A 17590-nucleotide genomic window follows, 5' to 3' on the forward strand; every position below is an offset into this window, starting at 1 on the left:
TGGGAAATGGAGGTCACCCCGCTTCCATTTTTGCTGGATTCTCCTGTCCCACCAATGAAGGTAATGTTCAATAGTGTTGCAATTATAAAGAAAAATGTATATGTTCGTTCTGTAATATATCTTTTAACCTTTTTAAAAAATTTAGGCCTAAAATTATTCAAAAGCTGTTTTTTTTTTTTTTACAAACACACGCGCTCTTTTCTCTTTGCTTCAATTATTAAGTCTATTTCCACATCCTCAAAAAAGGCTATGTGAGCACTCCTCAGTGCATGAATATGACAGCAATCTCATTGGGACTGATTACATGTATCTTTTGTAGCCATGTGTGATAACAGCTCTAATGTGTTTCACAGTTCAATCTTATGCATGCTGACTGACCTTATTCTCAGGAAGCTGTATACAAGGTTGCAGCTTCTGTATGAAAAGTCAATTCAAGACGGCACATATCATATGTTTCAACCTGAATATTAAAACAGGGGTTTTGGCAAAGGTCATGAGACTTTACTTACGTTCTTTCTCTCTTCTCCTGCTGCTTTCAGAGCTGGCAGGTTGTTGTACAGTTCTAGGTCCTTGGTCATTTGCTCAGTTTTTTCTTTGAGAGAAGCGAGTTCGTCCTTCATCTTGCCTTCCAATAGACCCATCTTCTGGAGATCCATCTGCAGACGTTGACAGTCTGTAATATATATATTTTAAAATGGCTAATGAGTTGTGCTGATATACAGAGGAAATTATTCTTTAGCCTGGAGAAAGCTCAATCACAAAATCACAAGGGGACAAAAACTACCCCCTGCTTGGTTTGCTCATTTTGGCCATGGTCCAGTAAAGCTTTTAACTCTGTTCTTATCTTTTGCATGGAAATATCCACTATCAGATGAACTGGTACTATGGCTAAGATAAGTGCTGACACATTTTATTACTTACAGCACAAACTGCCAAACAGAAATGAACACTGTTGCTCTTAATTTATATTTATTAGTAGAACCATATGTAAAATGGTCCCATTGCAATGTTTTGGTTTTAAGCTATATAAATATATTGTAAACTCTGTAGGCAAAGCTTCCTCTGATTGTAGAAGCTATGTCATGAGTCTTGCGGGTCGTACTGCAGACCTAGGCACCATTAACACTGCCATAGAATGAATTTCAGTTTACTACATAGCATTACTGCATATTGAACTACTTTTTCTGTCAAACGTGTTGTATAACATGATGTTTTGATGCTTAATTTGTAAAATCATAACCTAATTTGATGTTTAATAGGCTTTTCCTTAATCTCTCCTTCTTATCCAACATATTCACTTATCCAACGTTCTGCCGGCCCGTTTATGTTGGATAAGTGAGACTCTACTGTATTGCACATATATAAATTCTACTGCCTTACTTCCAATCTTGAATACACTCACTGAGCCTGGCTATTGGTCAGTTGAGAGTATGTTTTTGTATTTTATATGCCTTTTGATTTTATATGTTAAAAATGCATTTTGCTGTTGTATTTTATGTTGTATTCTGGGGTGTCCCCATGTGAGCCGCCCCAAATCCCTTCAGGGAGATGTGGCGGGATATAAGAATAAAGATTATTATTATTATTATTATTATTATTATTATTATTATTATTATTATTATTAAAAAGAGGAGAAAAGCCAGAGTAAGATAAAGAGGAATGAATCTGTATCAATGGGATTATGTGCTGAAGGCATACCATGCTTTACAGACAAGGAATCTTGGTAGAAACATGATAAGGGAACTGCTGATGCCCACACTTTCATCTTCACACCTTCTTCCTTACTCCTGTCACAGCTCATTCAATTGCTCCCTTGTGAGCAGTGCCTAAGGTCCCCCACGTCTCCTGTTTGCTTCTTTTGAGCATACATTATGTACAAAAAGAAAGCACTTGGGGGGGAGGGCAGATGGGAATGGGGGCAGTAATGACAGCAGTGGGGAAGGAAATGGGCCCATGCAGAGAAGGATCCCAATGAAAGGATCATGTCCAACATTGTCCCAAAGGCCAGACTAGAAGGCAATGGGTATACGCTCAAAGGTAGACCATTGGCAGGTCACCGGTTCAATCCCTGGAATACTAAAGGAGAGCTTAGACCCCTCACTATCATCTGAAAAACATTGAGATAAATCAGATTCCTTTGTTTAACAGTATGAAGAAGGTAAAGGTTTTCTTCAACCAATTACAATCACCCGGGGAGGATGGAGGAGGGAAAAGAAAAAGAAAAATAAGACTCTTTACAACCCTTCTCTCTCTGAGAAGAGACAGGAAGAGGATGCAGCCCAGTTCCTTCTGATATGCCACTAAGTCACCGACTTCAGCAAGCAATGTGTACACAGTAGCAAATTCTGAGACAAAACTGTTTTGTGCTTTGACCCAGGGAAATGTTAGTGGGAAACGCTGCCATCAGCAAATGAGTTTACTCACAGAAGTTTCCTTTTGAGGAGGGGAGGGGTGCTTCTGCAATGATCTTTACCCAAAGTGTGAACTTGCAGCCCCTGAAAATCTCCTCTGAGTTGGCAAGATGTTGTTACAGTAGGAATGGATGTCTCGAAGTTGACATGGCCCACAGGACCAAATTAGAATTCAGACTCCCGAAACCCTTTTTGTTCAGAAAGAAGGCAAACTTCTCATATTTACAGAATTATTCAATGCTATGTTTGTAGCATTTCTTAAGGAGTTTTTTTTAATGCCCCCAATGTTGTCGATTCCTGATTTAAAGTCTTTGGGTTTCATTTGTATGTGTGGCAGCTACTGGGGCTTCTATTTTATATTATGTTATATTATGTTTATTTAAGTTTAATTATGTATTATTTTATTTACTTTTATAATTTTTTTATATTGTTTTATCCACCGTTTTGATTCAATTTATCATTGTCTGTTTTCGGCACTGAATGTTTGCAGGTTTTTTGTTTACTTTTGTTGGAAACCGCCCTGAGTCCCCTCGGGGAGATAGGGCGGGGTACAAATAAATTATTAATTATTATTATTATTATTACTTCATGTGGATAAACTAGGTGCTGAATTGTTTCCACTGTACATTACATCATTATATGTTTCCAAAGCATTAAAAAAGAACAGACATGTTCCTATTCATATAAATAAATTGCCTACAAAGAACCAGAATGGACTACAAAAATGTAGCAACATATATTTTAGAATATTATGTTAGACTCTAGGATTGGTGCACAGCCTTAGAGCATTTGTCAGATATTTGAAAATTGCAATCGTGTTGAAGATTCTTTCTTAATGTCCAGGTGTGCAGAGCTTCATCTGTGCAAATAAAGCTGTTTCCATCCAAAACCCAGGACTGGAATAGATGTAGTTACTTAATTTTCACCCAAATCTTTTGGAACTGATTGAACACCATGTTTTCTGGAGAGGTGGGGTTAGAAACATGACAGGCCTCATCCTGGTTTCTTTAGTACTGCTTCTTTACAAGACCAAATCCCCTCTCAAGAAGTATGACCTTAGAGAGTCAGGCCTTCAAAGCTACACAGATTTATCAATTTGGTTTGTTCATTTCAAGACTTACAGAATGTTGTCATCAAACCCAATTGCCTTTGTTAGCCTTTAAAAATGAGACAAAGCTTGTCAGTTTGAAAAGAAAACACACCTTCAAATGGTATATATGTTCCTTTAACAGCTTGTTATTTGCAGGTATTATTTCATTTATTTTGTTTGTTGTTTGTTCTTTTACTGTGTGTTATTCATACAAACTACCAGACAGAATTGTACACTTCACATGTCAAACTTACCTGAACCTAGGTTTTTTGCTGTACTCTGTGATTTTTGCATTTCACTTGATTTGAATGTGAGGTCTTCCTGCATGATCTTCAGCTCTTGATTTGTAACAGAAGATATCTGCTTCATACGATTTACATTCTGTACAATGAAAAACAAACAGCGAAACATATGACACCTTCCAAATGTACAGATATGGATGGTGAATGAACAATTAGAGAAGTTGGGGCTTCCATAGTACTTAATTCAGCTGCAGCAGATCCCATTGGGAAATTTGAGATTTTTGAGTAAAAAGGAGTGTTAATGTAATTTTCTCAGAGTTTTGTATTATTTCACCTAACAGACAGAGTTAGAGCTAAAAGGGAAGAAATGTTACAAAGCCTCTGCAATCTGAGACAGTGCAACTGAGGACAAGTATTTGTGTCAGCAGAAATACCTCACTGCACATACTAAGAAAAATATCTTTAAAATTAAAATGCCAAATTTAGAATAATATCTATTGAGATAAAAGTCATGTGACCAGCCTATAATAAGGACCATGAGGAGACAGGCATAATGATATTCAGATAGCAGTTAAATCATAAATGGATTGGATTTGATTTACAGGTTGTGCTGGGATGTATTAAAGAGAGAATAAAGAATAGAAGTTATTTTGCTTGGACTGCATCAACGGGAGTAGAATGTACAAACTGAGGGAAATAATAGTGCTATTTTATTCTGCTTTGGTCTAACCTCACCTAGAATACTGTGGCCAGTTTTGGGCATCACAATTCAAAGATTTTGACAAGTTGAAATGTGTTCAGAAAAGGGTGAACAGGATACTCAAAGGTCTGGAAACCAAGCCTCATGAGGAACAACTTTGGGAAATAGATATTTCCATCAAATGTTACGTATCACCAGTTTCATTATGGTGAGAGCCCCTCCCTCTGTCTTCAACTGAAGGGGCATTCTCTTGCCCGACTGAGAAGCACAGGACATTTTTAAAATCAACAGCAAAACACTTGAATATTGAAAGCTTCATTTTCACATTCTCTTAAAGCCTCACAAATGATGGAAATGACATGGATTAGGAAGTTCAGATTTCCAACATCATGGTCCACAAAACTATAAATAAAAGAGTATATAAATAATTTCGTTTGCTGTCATCGCAAGGAGACAAATACAGAAGAACCACCTTGAATTGAACACAGAATAAAATGACACTCATGGAGAAATGGTAGAGAGATTGGAAGGGAGATTCTTTAAAAAGCAGATGAAAGACTCTCCCTTCATCAAAATTGTCACTGCTCTGGCCTCAGAGGGAGACATGAAACAGCAGTGTCTACTGGACCTAATCCCCATTCTTCCTGACATTACCTTTTCCTTCTGTTTAGATTCTGAGCCTGAGGGCAAATTAATGATTTGTAAGCTGCTCCAAGAGCCTTTGTGGTATACTCTAAATAAAAAAATTGTTAAGTTTGAAAAAATGAAGACTGAAAGGTGACACGATAACAATCATGACACATCTCAAGGGCTATTACATAGAAAATGGAGTTAGTTTGTTTCCTCCTGTTCCAGAAACTAAAATATGAGCCCATGGGTTCAAATTGCAAAAAAAGTAGATCGACATAATAATTAAGAATACCCCTTTTATTGTAACAGCTGTTCAATGGTGGGGTAGATTGTCTCAAAGTGTGGCAGACTCCCCATCTTTGGAGGACTGTAAAAAGAGACTGGATGGGTAGTTTTTAGGAGTGCTGCAATAATGTGTTCCTTCATGGCTGGGCATTGAACTAAACAGTCCCTATGATCCACTTCTTTGTATTTTTGGGTGTTCCCTCCCCCCCCCCCCCCCCGGGCCCCAGTTCTAAAAGGCTAACTAATGTTAAAGAATGAAAAAGGTCAGTATTTTTTGTGTGACGGTGGTCTCAACATGGAAAAAAAACACAGAAGATTGAGTGCAGATGCGATTATGGCTTCCTCTGACAGTTTAAAGATGTGGAGCCAGTTTTTGAAACCTACTACTGCTTCCTCCAAGAACAGATTCTTCCTATTTATCTCAACTGTAATCAAGTGGTATATTCACACGAGTATTGATGAAGCTAAGCTTAACCTACAGTTAACTTGTAACTATTATCCGAAACTATGATTTGAAGCAAGGGGGGTTGTATCAGGGAGAAAAAGTTCCAAGTGAGGTTAAGGAGAATACTTTTCCAAGTCTGGCTCTTCATTTATTAACTGCCATTAACAGGAAACCTGCATTATCTCTATGCTGACTCAAAGAATTAAGAGGTGGGGAATTAATTCTGCACAATCTTTGTGAAAATGGAGGGAACCCTTTATCATTTTTCCTCAAGTCTTTTGACTCAACTGCTGCAAGCTTCAGTTTGATTTTCTTTCTGGAGAAAAGTGGAAAAATAATAAAGAACCTAAATATAATGTCAGCAATTGGCTTTATTATTCCTAAAACAAATATAATTGCAGCTGGTACTTTTCAAATCTATTTAAAATTAAGCAGTAATTGCCTATTTTATGAAAAAGGGGATTCAGGATGTTATCCACATTTAATGAAGTGTACATCCCAGTGAATTTAGTGAGGCTTATTTCTATGTGAATGTGAACAGGATTAAAGCCAAAGTCACTTACCCTGCTTGAGTGCTCTAAAATTGCCACAATATTGGCCTCTATCTGTGTTTTCCGTTCCAGTTCCTGGTTTTTTGTCTCTTCAAAAGATTCAAGAAAGTCTAAAGATTAAAAAATAAGATAAGGGAGGCTCCTGTTTATAAAAGGAACAGCAGACAAATCCTGAAACTACTTAATAGCTGTAGGCATTTTGTATTAAGCAGACTTAGTAAAAATATAAACAAACTAAAAGCAATTTAACTATAACAGAGAAGAACATTAGGAAAAAAAAACGTGCATGAAAATCTAGAAAAAAGAGCCAGTGTTTGTTACATTTAATTGGCTTTTTAGTATCTGTGTAGTGATCTAGCAATGGAAAAGTATACATGGAAGAAAATCACTACACATGAAGAACCAAGAATCGTGCTCTCCCTTTTTTTCTATAAATGAGATCAGAGGCACAGAAGATTAGGCAAGGGAGCTATTGTCCCTCCAGGTGTTATTCTACAATTTCCAGCATCCCTGGCCATTGGTTATGCTGGGAATTTGGGAATCTGCAACTTCCCCCTCAATCTGGAATTAGGATAAGTTTTGCACTTGCACTGAAGTTTTTCACAAGCTACTTGAAGAACTACTGTATAAGTAAGACTCATGTATAAGTCCAGATACTTTAGTTGACCCCAAAATGGGTCAACATAAATATCATACTTTAACTCTTATAAAAAAAGGAAACATTCCTTTATCTGAGCAAAACTGTGAAAAGCAAGTTTTTAATCCATCCTGGTAGAACTCAAAAGAAGCACCAACCCCCTGTATTCTTTTCTCTATGGTGCTGCTTCTGGCCTTTTTGAATGCTTAGAAGGAAATGGTGGCAGTGGCAGTGGCAGCAGTTCTTTGGCACCAAGAGGGTAGAGGTAGTTGGTACTTGTTTTATATTTTCCCAGAATAGACCAATCTTTCACCTTTTGTCATTCTACTAAAAGAAGGGGATGGCAACCTTTTAAAAATAAGAATTGACATTGTACATAAAACTTATATAAAAAAGAACCACCCCCTTCTCTGAGTGGAGTGGTGAAATATAATGGCGACCTAGGGCAGCTAAGCCACTGAGGCAGCATTGGCACATTCCCCTATCTGTGAAATGACCTTCTACTTATTCATGGGTCATATCAAAATCCATAATTTTAACCACCAAATCTCCCCTTGATTACATAGGAGGTCAACTTATACAATAGTATATCTCGTAGAACTGGTTATGCACTCCAGGATTGCACTGCAACTACATAGTACTTCCCATTACACAATCCATAAACAGAATCTTGGCTTAAAAAAATTAAGCCATATATATGAATTTCAAACACAATGTATTCAAGCTGCACACATCAAAGTCTTGAGGCATATATGGCGCATTAGTTGGATCAAACAAAGAAAACGTGCTGCTAATATAGAAGTACACAAGAAATCTAAATCAGACTTGCATGAGAACCATAAATCAGCACCAGACTCCTGCATCCTCAAGGCAACTCTTAAACTCCTCTTACAATACATGGGATACCTCCTTTATCTAATCTTCCTTTGAGGACAGAGTATGACTTCCATATCTGCCCCTTCCATGGATAACATAAACCATGGTTTATAGCGAAATTGATATTTTGACTATACTTGTGCTGGAAGCATATCACAGAATCTCACTAGAGAACTAAAGAGAGGCCCCTCTCCCCCAAAATATTTCTGGGGGATGGAATTTTTTAGTGTATGGATAAGTGAAATCATGGATATCAAATCTGTGGATAACAAGGCCATATTGTATACATTTTCTCACCACATTAATGGTCTATGTATATATATATTATTTTATTTAACTTTTATTTTTATTTAACTGCTATATTATTTTAAAGACATGATGGAGTATTTTTATTTACTTTTAGTTTCCCCAAAATTGTGCTGTTTTAAAACTGTGAACCTAATAGGTGGGGGGGGGGGGGGGTATATCGGCTGGCACTGTTTTTACTCTACAACAGTGGTTCTCAACCTGAGGGTCCCCAGATGTTTGGGCCTTCAACTCCCAGAAATCCTAACAGCTGGTAAACTGGCTGGGATTTCTGGGAGTTGTAGGCCAAAACACCTGGGGACACACAGGTTGAGAATCACTGCTCTATACCTTTCTGCAAAGTTGTTCTTCACTTAGACAAACATTTTGATATAAATTGGTTTAACTAACGGTTCATCTACATCAGTGATTGCCAACCTTTTTTTTTTGACCAGGGCCCACTTTGACTAGGGCCCACTCTCCAACATTATAATAATAATAATAATAATAATAAAACTTTATTTATACCCCGCCACCATCTCCCCAACGGGGACTCGGGGCGGCTAACATGGGCCCATGCCCAGAGCAATACAATATAATAAAATATAAAAACAACATATCATAGCACCATTAAAAAATACAATAAATAATAATAGGCATTACATCAAGAAATCAACATTAGTACCAAAAGGGTTACGAATCAGGTTTTGGTCAACTTTAGTTTCAGTTTGGTTATTTGGGGTGCTGATGCAGAAAATTGTATTGGATAGATCACATCAGCTCTAGTTTCTGATACAGAACATATGCCATCCAGTAGTTGCCCTCTGCTTGCCCAGAGAAAATCATATTTAATAATCTAGAGCTGATGTGGTCTATCCAATGCAATGGTCAGCTCTGTGGAAAGGAGCAGAAATAAAACAAACAAATAAATAAATAAAGAGGAAGGAGGTTCACGGACCAGATTTTCGTTCTCACAGCCCACTGAAGGGTCATGGCCCACAGGCTGAGAACACTGATCTACATGGATCATGTAATCCAAGGCTGTTCTGGAGTAGTAATACTCTGACCCAGTCCCGGCTACACTGTCTAGCTCCCACCTGCAGTGGTGGCAAGATGGTGTTGGAACTGTCCAGCTGAACTGAAACCAGTTCAGCCCTACTGGCCAGCCATCTTACTCAGATGCGGTGTTGCTTCCTCTTGACTTCTGTTGGGCCCCTTTGTTGACATCAGTAATGAGAGGGAGACATAGGCCTGATCTGTCCCCCTTTTCTTGCACTGAGGAGGGCAGGGAGAAGGGAATGGCAGTTTGGGCAGTGAACTGCTTGCAACCAGAGTGGGCTGGATTGAATTTTCTGATACTTCAGACTTCTCCTAATATGGGACAAAACCAGGTCTGTGTTATGGAGCAAAAGTCCCTTGACATCATGTAGTAGGAATAACTTCTGGCCCAATGTAGGTTATAGGACCAGTATAGAGAAGTTCTAAAATTTAGTGGTCATACCATGTAATTGGGTCTAGAATTCTATATCCACTTACCTGAAACTCTAAAAATAAACTCAGCAGAGCTCTTAAAATAAATTCAATGCATACTGTCTAAAGAGATTTGTCCTTTGATAGTACATACATATGAAACAACCAGGGCCGTAGCCAGAAAAAATTTTCGGGAGGGGTTTTGAAAATTTCGGGGGGGGGGGGGGGGGTTGAACCCCTAGCACATACCCCTCCCCGCTACAAACCTGTCAATATCTGCTTGAGATAGTGCCTGGAGGGACTCTTAATGTTTTGCATCTCATAGACTTAGCATGGGGATTTGGTTAACCAGTTAAAATTCATGAGTAAATGAGATTTTTTTTATAACTTGAAAAATTTCGGGGGGGGGGGGGTGGTTGAACCCCTAACCCCCCCCCCCCCCCCGGCTACAGGCCTGGAAACAACAGTACATACATATGCAAATACTTACTATCCATGCTTTCCTCTCTCTTCTTTAACTCTTTGTATTTCACATTTTTCTCTCCTACAGAAAATGCCATTTAAAATGAACAGTTAATAATGTCAATGTAAATATAAATACATAACAGGTTACATTGTACTTTATTTTAATCCCACACCTTCTAAGCGACTAATTGCAACTGTCTGCCTTTGGGGTCTGCAGTATGCTACTGTTTACTACTTCTAAGCTAAATAACATTTAATTATTACCTTTATCTATTGATACTGCCATAAGATATTTATGTCTATAGCAGACATGGGCAAACTTCAGCCCTCCAGAAGTTTTGGACTTCAACTACCACAATTCCTAACAGCCTACAGGTAGGCTGTTAGGAATTGTGGGAGTTGAAGTCCAAAACTCCTGGAGGGCTGAAGTTTGCCCATGTTTGGTCTATAGTATGTATACGTGAATATATATTCCTTTGTTACTGTGTGCTTTCACATCATTTCCAACTTATGGTGACCCTAAGGCAAATCTATCATGGGGTTTTCTTAAAAAGATTTGTTCAGAGCCACGTTGCCATTGTCTTCCTCTGAGACTGAGTGTGTGTGATTTGACATCAGGAGACATAATATATGTGTACATGTGAAAGTGCCATTGATTTGACATCTGGAGATTTCATGGCCATTTATAAGAGATATTACTGAAGTTTTGTGTCAATTTTACCTGCCTGTATGTGACATTCCCCAATTCTCCTTGATTGTTGCTTCTTGTATTGCATCTCAAGGATTTCCTGACAGTTTCTTGGGCAGAAGGAGGTGGTGAATTCCAGTGCATGCCATTTGACTGCATGCCTTCGGAACTTGAGTTGTGTGCGCTGTGCTAAACCCATTAGATCTTGTGGAACTGATAGACCACCTCCCAAGTTTTGTTCTGCACTTAAGCAATCATTCATGGGAAATTTTGTATCCTTTTTGTTTCTCATGATGACTTACTACCTATATGAAATGAATTTACACAGCTTGCTCCCTTAGAGGCTCACTTAATTTCTGACTGTTGAAACCAGAAACTTAATACAAAACAAAAAGTAAAAAATAATGTTGGTGTCTAGTTTATGAGGATAAGTGGGAACGAGGGGGAATGAAAGGATAAGTTAAATTTAGAGTCAAGAATCCCACCCTGTTCTTTCCCCTCAGTCTCATATCGACATCCCCCTTGCTTTCCTTCATATCTATAACATACAAATTATAAACATGAGCATTGGCCCCAAGGGACCATCATTTTCCTTGAACTTCCTTGCAGCTGTGGCCTTGTTCCTGTCTGACTCTCCCTTTCATTAGATAGGAAAACTTTGTAATATGGCATTCACTTTGAAGAGATATGTATGTAAATATGCGATTAGATTGACAAAACATGTTTCAGTTAGCATGGTGGCATTTATTTTGTATTATATATTTAAAACAATAGCACACTAGGCTGTTCATTGGCATTTAGGGTCTGAAAGTACCGTTCAGACTTACTGGAATTAATATCATGGACCCTGGTACAGGACAGAGATCAAGCTCATCCCATGTTTAAGTTGGGAAGAGGCTAAGCCCCCTCCCAGAAATGAATAGGTAAAATTGGACCACCAAGACTCTCATGTAGCTGTGGCTTCTCGTGATTTTCAACCATAGATGTACGAAATGATCATGATTTTGCTATTGCTTTCGTAGCACTCAGATTGTTACCAACTTCATTTGAATGTTGGTAGTGACGTTTGTTTTATTGCAATGTACTGAGTTTTCATTGTAAAAACATATATGCAAGTAGTCAAAAATAGTAATGAATTGCCTGATGATTCTGAGCCCCTGCTCACAAGCCTTAAAACAATTCTGAGCTCTCTAAATTTAGATTATGAACAAAGTGTCTGTATGCATTAAAATCAGACTGACCCTATCACTGGCTAGAACAAGGCAGTCTCTTCAGGCAGCAGATTATGTGGTGGGGGCAGCCGTGAGGTGTTGGAAGGGAGTAGTCTCTATGCCATGCAGTCTGCCCTGCACCCTTTAACTGAATCTGTCTTGGAGAAAGATTCAACTACTAGTTGAAATCTATTTGTGTACTGGAGAGTGGGCATCCTTTTCCCCACAGTCTATCACAGTTCTTGTGTCTGCCCTGATCTAATCTATTATTCCATTTTTGACAGGGGCCATTCAGATGGCTCTAGGAAAGAGCTTATAGAAAAGTTACTTTCTGGATTATGATGCTTAGAGGCGTACAGCCATCATGGCTACTGGTGTTGGAATAAGCCAGAAAAATATATTTACAGAATTCTTCTTTGGCATGTCACATATAACTGAAGGATGAGAAAAATGACCCATTTGTATTCTTTAATTTTGTATGCCTTCTGATTTAGATTTAGTGAAACATAGCCCACAGCACCTGGTGTTTCTGCCCTGTTTCCCCGAAAATAAGACATCCCCTGAAAATAAGACCTAGTAGAGGCTTTGCTGAATTGCTAAATATAAGGCCTTCCCTGAAAGTAAGACCTAGTAAAGTTTTTGTTTAGAAGCATGCCCGATGAACAGAACACCAGAGCATGCAGGATCGGTAAATGTACGTACCATAGAGTGTTGTACATGGAAATAATGGTAGTAACAAGAAATTCTCGATAGGATTCACAGTTTGTCTGGTTATGCTGGTTTGTGATGACAACTACTGTACAGTATATAATAAATATTCATTTTTTTGTTCACTAATAAATGTGAATTCTTATTCATGGAAAAAGAAACATCCCCTGAAAATAAGACCTAACACATCTTTGGGGGCAAAAATTAATATAACACACTATCTTATTTTCGGGGAAATGCGGTAGGTGGTCTCTCATCCAAGTATTAATCAGGTCTGGTCTTACTTAGCTTCCAAGATGAGATGGAACTGGGTGCTTTCCGAGTATTTTGGCCCTTCTGTCCTATGAACATTTATTTATGGAAGTATCTTCAATTTGAACAACACCTTGCCCTGGTTTATGGTGTACTGCTTATTGAGAAATATTAATGCAAAGTCCTATTTTGAAAACTGTCCATCTGTTTGGCAAGGTTTTAGACAAATAAACAAAACTCATAATGTTCTGAACTTTTCTTCAATGTACTATAATAATTTAATGGAGATGTGGCTATTGAAGTACACACATGACCAAATGATTTCATATAAATATCTACATTTATCTCAATGACTGTTATTCTCAGTGGATTACTTGCCAGAAACTATGATTATTATTTTTTTTTTAAAAAGGAAAAAAATCTGTAAAGGAGCTAGGACAATTGTGAAAGAACTTCACACTTGGCACAAAAGAAACAACCAGAATGCAAACGGTTTTGATGAACTCATTTCTGAAAACAAGTCACTGCTTCCATATAGAAGAAACATCAGCCATGACACCCAAAACTATTTTAAAAGACAGAATTACCTAGGTGTCAATTTCATTGCTACTAAATAACAGAAATCTACACTGTTGTTATAGGAATTGGGGACAAAACGTAATAGAAAAAAACAGTACAGGTCAAAGTAAATTAGTCTGAAAGTAAGTGGTCAAAAGATAGTCCTATAGCTTGTCAACGTAAAGAGAGAGATTCCTTAACTGCTGCAATGGCGGTGGATGAAAGGAACTGAGGCAGTAGCTCATCCCACTGGCTATATACTCTATGGGAAGAGTGTGCAGGTCTACAGCACAGAAGTGTCTAAAAGATTTCTAGAAAATTCTGAACTGTCTGGGCGGATGCAGGAAATACTCTATGTGCGATTTCACAGGGAGCACGATGGAGAAACAAAACAGATTTATGTGAAAGTTGCTATCTTTTAGTTACTAAGTGTAAAGAAGTGTGATGTTTTAATTTATGGATGACATGTTTGTTTGATTTTGTTTTAGAAGTCATGTTTGGCTATGTTTAAAATGGGTGAGTATTGGAGTTGATAATATGTAGAGGAAGGTAACCATCTTAGCATTCTAAGGCAGGTTACCCTAGCAACAGGGGCGGAGCCAATCGCTGTTTGAAGGAAAAAGGAGGGAATGTTTTAAAAACAGGTCAGTCTGTAATGGTGAAATTACAGTGAGGACTGATTCTCAAGTGGAGGATCAGGGTGGTTCAAATGAGGGAATTTGAGTCAATTCTAAAATAAGATGACTTATTTCAGGTAGTCTGTGATTTCTAGTCACAGGGGACAGACTGGTTCCAAGTTTAAGGAAACCAGGGAAGTTTAAATCTTAGTCTGTGATTCTTAGTCACAGGAGAAAGACTGGTTTCAGATTAGGAAATCAGGGAGGCAGACCTCTGATAGGCCAGACTAAGCAAGTTGGGTGACTTGTTTAGGGTTATTTGTGGAGGCTGTGAAGTAAGGGGAAGTAAGCCTGGTAGATCCAAGTGATCAGTTTATAGTTTGGTTTTGAGAGAAGAAAGTATTTTGGAAGTTAGAACACCTCAACATCTATTTGTAACAGTTATTTAAGTGCCTTAAAGAAATTATTGAAACCACTAAGCTTTGTACTTGAAATAAACTTGTTTTGTTCTTCAAACCATCTAAGTCTCTGTCACACCTATATTCAAGCTAAGCAACGTTACCATCTGAAGTAAATAAGAAGAATTAAAAAGAATAAATTATCCTCTGCCTGACATCTCCACAATTGGTGGCAGCAGTTATATAAAAAACCCATATATATATAATAAATAATTAATGAAAATCATCATCCAGACATCTTTACAATTGGTGGTAACTGTGTGGTGGGATTAAAAGCATTCCTCCCTGCCTCACATCATCGCACTAAGCTATAAAGAAACAAAGCCAGCAATGTCTTACCATCTATAACCATCCAAATGATAGAAAAATGCATGTGCAATACAAAAAGAAAAAGAAACACAAGCAGAAAGAACTGTTACAGCGACTAAAGTAATTTTGGGAGCGGGGACATGAAGGACGATGACAACTATATGAGTTCCTTACATGAATACTTGTTGAAAAGAACTAAAAATAAGACTAGAGAATATCCCCTTTGGATATTCAATCTAAACATTATCTCCCACTGGGTGGATTAAAAGCCAGAGAAACATCACATCTGTGGACAAGCTTATGGACAATCTTGACCTGGACCATGGAGAGTCTGGGTATGGCCCTCTATCTCTCCAAAACTCCTCTCTGGAGTATCATTTCATAGGGAAGAAAATATATACAGTGTAGCTTTTACAACTGGAGTCCTTATGGAGGTAACAGCAAGATCTCACCTCACCAAAATCTTCTCCCCAATAAAGAAATAGGCAGCAGATAATCCTTGAAAATGATCAGAAGTAGCAGACGGATTTTTTTCACATGCATGTCCTCAACCAACAAGACAGCAAGTGACACTGGAATTGACTTTCTGAGTGTAGAGAGAAAGCATTTCTCTGCTTGGTGCAAATGGGTATCCAAAGAAGGGACCAGATGTCAACAGACAGTGTGAAGCCTAATCCCTGATGTCATCCAAACCACCAGATTGGTCGTGGAGGCAACCCAGCTAGTTGGACCAGAACAGATTCCCATCCCAGCACTAAATCATCAGTTCTAATACATTTCCCCCAATGCATTAGTTAAATGTAGTTCTAGAAAGAGGTGAACCTTGTCTAAGCAAACTATTGTCCTACCAGGGTCTTCCTATATACTTACAAAGTATTTCTAAGTCAGTCAATATCTAGATCTTGGAAATAATATATAATTTTATTAGAAACAAATATTAAACACATATGTGTTTTAAAATTAGGAAATAGTATGTTAATCACAGGATTTGAGCTTCCAGAATGCACAAAAATTGATTATTCTGATACAAAGAGTACACTGTCCAGGTAAGGTATCTATAATTTAACTTCATTCACTATTTCCTCACATTCCCTTAGGCCTTCCTTTCAAGACAAGAAAATAATACCCTTTCAGCATAAAAAATAGTCTTAGTATACATATCTTTGTCTCTAGTCTCAGTCCAAAAATGTAAAAATCCACCTCTAAATCAGATCCATTACAGCAAAGGGAAGTTAAACAGGGCCCTGAGTAAGGAAGTTCAAAGTTCTCTTGAGTCTAACCTTGTTGCTCTTCCAGATCCATGTCAACCTGACGAATACCTTCATTGATTTGATCAATCTTTTCTTTTATCTCGGTCAACCTACAGGAATGCAAAAACAGGTTCCTCAAAATTGTAAAATTATATTGTAATATAATGTTTTAGCAAATTTTCTTTAAAGTAACAAAACATGAAAGGGAGTGAAATAGAAACACGATTTAATAAATAAAACATTGAAATTTGCATATGATCGTTCAATAATATTCCAGAATGCATTTTATGTAGTTATAGTATCTGCGTTTAATTTCTGTGAGGGAATGTAACTTTGTTTTGTCTTATCATTAAATAGGTCCCTCTGCTGGTTGTTAAAAAGACTACACTTGAATTTATAAGCCATTTAGGAACACATTTTAAAAAAGTAACCTAGATGACATAAACAAATGAGATGTACTGTGTTATATGCGAGAAGCATTTCTTTTCTTTATTTCCTCCAACTATGGCAATCAGAAAGATAGTCATTTTTGAAGAGCCATCCACTGAGGCATCATCACCTTCTCAAACTTTCCATTAACTGTAGTGAAATGAACTATTTACATGGGATTAAAATTTGGAAAAGCCTGGGGAGTTAATGATGTTCTTTGGAGGTTATATAACACCCTGATCTTTGTATGTGAAGTCATCAGATATCACACTTCCAACTGTATTCTTATAACAAAAATATACAGAACCACAGAGTTGAAAGAGGCCATGAAGGTCACCCAGTCCAATCCCCTTTTGCATGCAGGAACACACAATCAAAGCACTCCCAATACTTTTTCTTTAAAATCTCCAGAGAAGGAGACTCCACCACAATCTGAGGCAGAATATCCTATTACTGAACAGCTCTTTCCATCAGAAAGTTCCTCCTAAGGTTTAGATGGAATGTCTTTTCCTGCAATTTGAAAATCCATTGCTCAATGTCCTAGTCTCCAGAATAGCAGAAAAACAAGCCTGCTGCTTCCTTAATGTGACATCTTTTCAGATATTTAAACATGGCTATCATGTCCCAGCCTTTTTTTCTCCAAGCTGAACATACCCAGCTCCATCAGTTGCTCCTCATGGGACTTTGTTTCCAAATTTCTGATTATTTTGATTGCCATTCTCTGGACATGTTTCAGCTTTTCAATATTCTTCTTGAATTGTGGTGCCCAGCTGGACATAGTATTCCACGTAAAGTCTCAGCAAAGTAGAATAGTGGGACTACAGCTTCCCTCAATTTAAACACTATATTCCTATTGAATGCAACTTAGAATCACTGGCTTTTTAGCTGCCACATCACACTGTTGACTCATGTTTAGCTTGTGGTCTAGTAAAACTCCTAGATTCCTTTCACATGTTATGGGCTCAAGTCAGGTGTCACCTATCCTTTATAGGTGCAATTCAATTTTATTGCCAAAATGTAGTG

At 37.8% G+C, this 17590-nt stretch overlaps 1 protein-coding gene across 2 annotated transcripts in view; it reads right to left on the reverse strand.

Annotated features, from left to right (window-relative positions):
• ift74 (intraflagellar transport 74) overlaps positions 1 to 17590 on the reverse strand; it is a 64947-nt gene that overhangs the window by 15379 nt on the left and 31978 nt on the right. For both annotated transcript variants that reach the window (XM_062971866.1, XM_062971865.1), the window contains exons 13-17: positions 16169 to 16248; positions 10113 to 10166; positions 6367 to 6464; positions 3756 to 3882; positions 510 to 673 (exon numbers count right to left, since the gene is read on the reverse strand). In XM_062971866.1, the coding sequence (XP_062827936.1) occupies positions 510 to 673; positions 3756 to 3882; positions 6367 to 6464; positions 10113 to 10166; positions 16169 to 16248 (523 nt within the window). The remainder of the gene's footprint in view (positions 1 to 509; positions 674 to 3755; positions 3883 to 6366; positions 6465 to 10112; positions 10167 to 16168; positions 16249 to 17590) is intronic.

This window comes from Anolis carolinensis, chromosome 2, assembly GCF_035594765.1.
Source record: "Anolis carolinensis isolate JA03-04 chromosome 2, rAnoCar3.1.pri, whole genome shotgun sequence".
In the NCBI taxonomy this organism is placed as follows: Eukaryota; Metazoa; Chordata; class Lepidosauria; order Squamata; family Dactyloidae; genus Anolis; species Anolis carolinensis.